Source organism: Limulus polyphemus, unplaced genomic scaffold (assembly GCF_000517525.1).
Source record: "Limulus polyphemus unplaced genomic scaffold, Limulus_polyphemus-2.1.2 Scaffold832, whole genome shotgun sequence".
Taxonomy (NCBI): domain Eukaryota; kingdom Metazoa; phylum Arthropoda; class Merostomata; order Xiphosura; family Limulidae; genus Limulus; species Limulus polyphemus.
Genome location: NW_013666442.1, coordinates 260944 through 268793, shown reverse-complemented (window position 1 = coordinate 268793; position 7850 = coordinate 260944). Strand labels below are relative to the sequence as shown.

General features: G+C 36.6%; 1 protein-coding gene across 3 annotated transcripts in view; it reads right to left on the bottom strand.

Annotated features, from left to right (window-relative positions):
* Window positions 1-1025: 1025 nt before the first annotated feature.
* Window positions 1026-7850, bottom strand: part of LOC106460768 (E3 ubiquitin-protein ligase RNF115-like) — a 126580-nt gene continuing 119755 nt past the window's right edge. For all 3 annotated transcript variants that reach the window (XM_022387551.1, XM_013920503.2, XM_013920504.2), the window contains 2 exons: window positions 2022-2137; window positions 1026-1602 (listed from right to left, as the gene is read on the bottom strand). In XM_022387551.1, coding sequence (XP_022243259.1) covers window positions 1294-1602; window positions 2022-2137 — 425 coding nt within the window. In that variant the 3' untranslated portion in view covers window positions 1026-1293. The remainder of the gene's footprint in view (window positions 1603-2021; window positions 2138-7850) is intronic.

The following is a 7850-nucleotide window of genomic DNA, read 5'->3' as shown; positions in this document are numbered from 1 at the left end:
TCAAGGAAATGTGGCAGGAGGGGGCTGATTTTCTATTCCATAGCTCTGTAACAAAGCAAAATTGAAGACTATAAAAATTATGGTTTGTCTGAACAATAACGATTTTATAGAGTAATTTACGTTTAATTTCGTACTTTTTCTAGGGGTGGTGGATAAAATAGGAATGGTGACGTGCTAAGAGAAAATGTGTCACGTGGGTCCCACTAGTGGAAATTCAGGATTTTTTTAAATATTGCCTTATGGAATTAAGAACTTAAAACTTGTATACTATTAAAATATGGATTATTAGCTACGATTTTATGCTATTCTAATTGGTATAACATAAATAATAAGTAGTTTAATAAAATTTTGAATGTAAAACAAACCTTGTGTCATGTGCAGTAAAGGATACCTGGGGTGATAAATTTAGCCTGAAGCCTGTAATAAGTGGCCAAAAGTTTGCTTAAATAACAAAACCAATAGTGTCTTATTCCTTTCTTTTTTTCCCCCTTCATAAAAAGTAGGAAATTTACCCAGATGTCATTAGGGAGATCATATTGTCTACATGTGTTTGTATTTCTCTGTAAAAAAAAGTTTAGACCTGGTTATATTCCTACTTGTAAACATGATACTCAATTTACATTTACTTAATACTTATAAAAATATGAACATATAGATTTCGTTTCACATTTCAACAATAATACAACAATATGGCCACACTCAAGGTTTTACTTGGCCTAATCTTTTAGACCTGGTATTTGCCTAATTTTGTATTTAACTAGAGATTTCCTTGTTACCCAGTAATCAGCAAAGGAACTACCCATATTGTTTCCAGGCTTTCTTGTATATTTATACTTTTTTGTACACTTTTTAAATTCCTTAGTTTTTCTAAAGTCATGATTATTTTATGCTACAAGCATTTTTCCAATTACAAGAATCCTCATCATGATGATTTTTCACATATTAATGATTGGGAAGAAATACAGTTGCAAATGATTATTTTTGCTAAACTAATTTTAAATGCAAAAATCACAGAAAATGAAAGATTTTAAGACTGAAAGCTGATTTATTTCATAATCCTTTTCCATTTTTGTTTTGAGGGAAAGAAAACAAAGTTGTACAGAAAAGACTTAAAATGCTGATGTATTATTTCATGTTCTACTACTTAGTTGCCAATATATTTATCAATAACAGAATTTATTTAACAGTCTCTGAAAGAAAAAAAATCCAATGTACAAACACATACACCTATGTACACAGCAGCCAATTAATGGAAGAATCTTCTATAACAGGAAAAACGATTCACGCATTTGGTCAGTCAAAATCTAAATCTTCGATAAAATCATAAACAGATGAACACTGGCCCTCATGCTGTGAAGATCCCTGATCCACATTAATGTAATCCAGAGAAGGTCTTTGATTCTGATTTAAGTGATTAACAGCAGAATCTTGGTTGTCTGTGGAATTATGACTGGTTGGGATTAAGGGTTCTCCATTCTGGCTGCTGCTGCTTCCATGTATGGTGCTAGATGTACTGCTTGAAGAAGAATATGATTCATTTCCACAGCTCCCTTGTGCAATTTCTTCATTCAAAATCTTTCGACAAATGGGGCATGTAGCATGCTTTATAGGGAGAAAAAAAATGTCTAATACTACAAGTTTTATTATTATGTAATAAAGGTGATAAAATGCACAGAAAAATAACTTAAGCAAAGCAATACCAAAAACCTGTTACCTAGACCTTTCATTTCTACTAGAACAAAAAAATCTAAAATTATTTTTGACCCACTTGTGTTAACCTGTTTACAATTATAACAGCTAAAACTTTGAAGTCGAAATAATAGTGGACCATTTTACAAACTGCTGTTAAATCATGGCCTTAGCACAACATTTGACATCAGTTACCTAAAGGTCAGTACAATTACTCTAATGTATTTGCTACAACAGAATTCTGACTCAGTCTACATTCAGATTTTTGATTGAACATTCAATAATTTTTTTTAAAATATCCACAGACACAAATTTTACAATTCAAAGCTTACCAATTCTAGCCAGGGAATAATGCAGTCATTGTGATAGTGGTGTTGACATGATAATTTTTTCACAGCTTCTCCTGTATTGAAGTCTTCCATACAAACACTACATTGCAAATTATGATCTGAAAATATATAAACATTTTAAAATGTAAAGAAATGTTCTAACAATTTTTTCAATAAAACTGGTTTCACACAGAAAACATTAAAAATAAAAACAATTTATATGCATAGAAATGAATCCAACAAGAATGTCAAATACAAAAAAGGTGGAATTATTCATAGTTTACATAGAAAAATCTTGAAACATAACTGAATATACATTTTTAATAATTCTGAAAATTAAGTTTATAATTACAATGTATTTACACTGTGATCCCCCAAGGTAGACATAGAGTAGTGCAAAAGATCCAAAAGCCAGTAAAAAAATAGAAGGATGACCAGGCAATTGACACTTAGGGAAGCTAATCAAGAATGGCTCATTGATGGATTAGATGGCAGCTCAGATGATGAATCATCCTGTAATGATGGAATAGGTTTTTCCAGTAGTACATTGACCATTCTCGACAAATTGAAGAAAGGTTTTGCAATCTTGAACATTGAGCAGATCTCACTCAATGATTTTCCAAAGAATGGTATCAATGGAGAAAAACTAGCTGAGCCTGGGAGAACACGACTGAGAGCTTTACAAGTGTGTTGTTTTGTGCATAATGGAGTTCTACAGTTAGTGTCTATCTGATCCAGAAATGTTGCATGGATTGCTTGAAGATATAGAACAAATGGATGATAGGAATAAGCTGGAGAAAAATGTTATTCAACTTGGTCTTTTTGCTAATACAGTGGTTTCCACAGTTGCTCAAAGTATGCTTACAAAGTCCCTTGATCAACAACCACTTCATGATTTACTACAGAAAGAAGGTACTTTGCTTCAGCAGAGAAATCATGAAGAAGTAGAGAACAGAGAGCAAGACGAAAAACAGTGGAAATGTGTGCTGAAGAGTGTTTTGTTACAAGACTTGGACATTGAGATTGAAGACATACTAGAAAAATGTTTATTCTCACTGATTATGCACTGAAATTGATTAATAACATCACTGGAACTAAAATAACTAATATTTGCCAAAATCAAAGCATTCCAAACTTTCCTTTGATTTTCTGGGAAGTCAGGACGTAGCTGAGTACAGAAAGGAACCAAAAAGGATTTTTTTAAATTCTGAAAGTTGCTGTTGCCTTTTTAGACCATTCCATATCTTTTGCACACAGCAAACCCAAGGGTAGGTTTCCCACTAACCAAGATCTTGATAAAATTACAAATTTTCTGTTTTAATCTAATAATACTGAATGAAAGAAGCACCCTTCGAAAGCATCCAAAGGAAACCCATGGAAATAAGTCAGACTCAAAGGCCTGATGAGGGGAGCCATGCCACTTCTGAACCAGGTATGCTCTTCACCCATACATTAAATACATACGAGCAGAACAGTAGAGGACCAAATCCAAGTAGGAGAGAACTCCGGCTGGATAGTGCGCTGAACCATATGATATGGAAGTCAATCCCACCATAAAAAGTGGGTAAACAATGAATATGCTCCTAGGGTACCATGGACCATATGGATATGTCAGCTACATCCAAAACCCTCACTGCATGGAACTGACATCCACGCGGGGGTATGACGATGATCATACCATCTTCACCACAAGTTTGAGAGATCGGAGGGAATAGATAACCACTCTGATACCCAAGCATGGCACATCTAGTAGAGTTTCATAGTTCAAAAGGATGCCTGTATAAGAAAACTCAACTCCCACAACAGGGAAACAAACTGGAATCATCCCAAAGCTGGAACATCCTTGGATAAAATATATCAAGAGACTGCAAAGCTGTGACCCACAACACAAAGAGTTTGATCAAGGGATGACTATAGAAAACCATGAATATACATGAGACCTTATGTTGATTGATTCACTCTAAATCCAACACCAGGCCACAGAGTACCCATATAAACACGATATTAGGATGAGGGCTCCAGATCAAAAAGGGTTGACTGCATTTTTAACAGCTCAACTCCAGTGGTTGTGTAAAGCATATCAGGAGGCCACATCATCCAGCAAAGTAATGGCTCAACTGCTCTGGAAATCAGTTCTCATCTACATCAGCAGACACCACCACCCTACTCTTGACTGAATGGTTATACCCATCTTTTGTGGAACCCATTAAGGAGGGTGCCTCCACAGTCAACCACCCCTGCTGCTTGGAACTGAAAAGTGGTAAGGAGAGGAGGGTGAATACTTTGTGGAGAGTCTGGATAAACGTCACCACTGGAGACAGTGCAATGGGTGACCACAAAACCCAATTTTGAAAAACAGATCATACAAATTTACTTAATCAAGACACAACAGGGATGGGCAGCTATCCCCTTCTGCTTTACCCATACAGTCCATGGATGGTATGGTCCAGAACAGGCACGTTTATGATGCAGAAACATCGCGAGGTTATTCACCTTCAAGTAAATCTTGTGGAACACCCCATTTCACCATGGAAGAGAGCAAAATTCAACATGGCTATACATTGCAGATTTCAACTGACGAATACCTGGTCAGGCACTGCTCACCACAAAGTGGGATCCACATAGTGACTAATGAAGCAAGGGCCCCTGAAAGAAAAGAAATAATGAACAGAAACTTGTCCACTTAAAGTTGCACTGAAATATGAATAAACAGTCAGGCAGTAGACTAAAACCAGACAAGGAAGAAACTGTGATGTGATGTAGATAAGGGGAAACAAACATATTAGGTGTAGTCCTCATGCTCAAATGTAGGAGTTCCCCCCAATGGCCAATGAAGACGAGATGCCAGGGAAAAGGTAAGGAAGTTGAATCTGATGAGAAAATACCTGGAACAAAGTCTGGGAGGAAGATGACAAAGGGAAGAAAGCCAATAGGATCAAAAGCTGAACACAACTGGTGAGGGTGGAAAGAGAAAGATCTCGACTGGAGGAAAACTGCCTAGGAATAAAGAGGCAGGAGTAAGCACGATGGAAAGAAGCCACACAGGCAATAGAAAAATGAAGAGTACAAATGGCACATTGGACCCAATCCAGATTGGGTCAAGGATAAAGATGGAAAAAGAAAGGAAGGGAATTAGGCAAAAGGAGGAGTTACCTACCCTAGCCCCTGATGTCTTTGGTAGGAAGGAAAGATCCAGATAAAGGAGAAGAGAGGGAGTGGGGAAAATGTACAAGAAACATTGTGGGAAACAAATTCGACCTCCAACATACACAGGCATAGATGAGAAGGAATTATGTTTGAAGGAAAGGTGAAACATGGAACAAAAGGAAAGTGTTGCAAATGAAAGTGAAGGGAATAAAAGATCACATTAATATTCTAGGTTGAAATGGTATGCAATCAGAAAGGTTGATTAATCTGAAAGGAACATAAGAACATAGTAAGGATAGGTAGGTAAAAACTCCATGGTATAGGGAAAAAACGAAGGTTTGGGACAAGGCTGCCCAATAAGAGAGAGAGGACCAAAGACACATGGTCAAAAAACCAGGAGAGAAACTGCCACCCAAGACACAGGGGTTTGATCTGCCAAAATCCCTGACTTGTAAATGAACTGCAGAACACTTTCCATTTATGCCACTAAATGCCCACTGAAGAAGAGTGAATGGAACAAGCTAAAAGAAAGCTACCTGTTGTTATAAACCTGATCTCCCCACCAAGGACTGATTAACAGTCTAGTGTGAAGATGAATGTCCAGATGGAGTACCAGCAAACGAAGTGGAGGAAGAAGGGCAGAAGACAAAAGAAGAGGCAATGGAGGTAAAAGTTGGAGCTAGAGAAGTCACGGAAAACTTGGTTGAGTTGGCCATTAAGGAGCAATCAGAAGGACTTAACACAGAATGGTAGGGATGAGGGACATGACCCATAGAAGTAAGAGGATGGGGGGATGAACCAATCCCAGCCAAAGGCATCAACAACCCTAGCCAGAGAACGAGGTACCAGATACCAAAATAGAAGTAATGGGTGGTTAAGAGATCTGTGTGGGGAGAATCCCATGGGAGACAGCCACTGGAAAACAAGAGAAATGAGAGACCACTCCAATGGATAGAATGTGTCGGTACAAGGAAAACAAACTGCAATTTTAGCAAAAGCACCCAGAATATGATATGTAAGGATATGAATATTGTGCGAGGGGGCCCAAAAGAGCAGATCTAATATGTGAAAAGAGAGGATATGCAAACAGGTGCCACCCACAGGAGCAACATTCTCAAAAAAGCAACAAAAGAAGAAAAGGAACAGACCATAAAATCCTATTAATAATGGAAAGAAAAACAAACAACAGTGTCACATCCAATACTAACCCAAAAGCAAAGAAGCCATGTGAGGAGTGAACAAACTGATGATGGTAAAAACTATAACATGGAGGGAACAAAGAGGAGATATCCTTCGACAAACCTGAAATGTAAACAAAACACCAAATAAAGGGAAAAATTAAAGATATGCGCAACAATAGGGGAAAAAGAATGACAAATGCTGGAAAAAATCTACCTCAAGTTAAACTAAGGTAAAATTGAAAGTCGATAGAAGGTGATGCCTGTAGGTAACCAAACTCAAGAGAGACAAAAGGAACAGCACAGAAAACATGAAGATAACATTCTGCAAAATGTGTCTGAAATATGTAAAGTAGGTCTAGCAGATACTGCAATAGAAGTATGGAAGGCATTCCATGATAAGGTCAGGGAGAACTAAGAATTTTAGGACATTGTAAAATGGGCTCAGCCTTTAGATGGGGAAGGTAAGCAATAGTGAAAGCAGATACGGCAGACCCAAACTCCCAGGGACCACCACAAGAATTTTAATTATTGGTAAGAAGGATAAAGTATAAATTAAACGAAAGTTACTGTGAAAAGTATAAACTAGAAAGAAAAACACAATGAAATAGTCCACGTAGTGAAAAACTGGAAGAAAATTGTGTAGAGAATGCATCCCTTATCATGTTGAGTTGATGAAAAATTTGGAACCGTGGTAGGTATAAAAATGTCCATAAAACTATGGGAAATCAATAAATTAATTAACGGTAAGAAAGATAAGGGCCCGGCATGGCCTGGTGGATAAGGCGCTCGACTTGCAATCTGAGGGTCGCGGATTCGAATCCCAGTCCCACCAAACATGCTCCATCGGCTCGACAGTCCTAAAGGCACGTTGGGGAACAAAAAAAAAAAAGGATAATTTATAAACTAAATTAACTTAATAGTAAAATGGATAAAGTATAAACTACATGAAATGATTGGTAATAATTATAAAGTAGAAATAAAACGAAATTAACTGTAAAAGATTAAACTATAAAAAAAAATTACAAAAATGAATTAGTCAACATATTAAATTGGGAAGAAAACGGTGTATAGAATGAATCTAGTATCATGTAGTGGTGAATAAAAACTAAAACCTAAATAGATATTAACCCATCAATACAATCACGGGTAAACCGATAAATAATACAGATAGTGAACAGAAATAACAAGGAAATCTAAACTAGAACTACAGTGAAATAGAAACGTTAAGCCTAATCGAATTGTACAGAACAAAGGATAACCTAAGAACGAAACTGAACAATAAATAACACAATACTGAGAGAAGTCTGTGTGGGCTCCAATTCAATGGTTCCACCAAAACCAAATGAAGAAAAATATTCTTAACAAAATGATATAAAATTACGAAAATAGCATAGTTAAACTAATGAAGGACATACCATGTTAAGCCTAATCAAACGGTATTGTTACATCTCTTGTCGTTGGTTAATTTTCCGTAGAAATTCTTTCCGAAAAACTTCAGCGATAC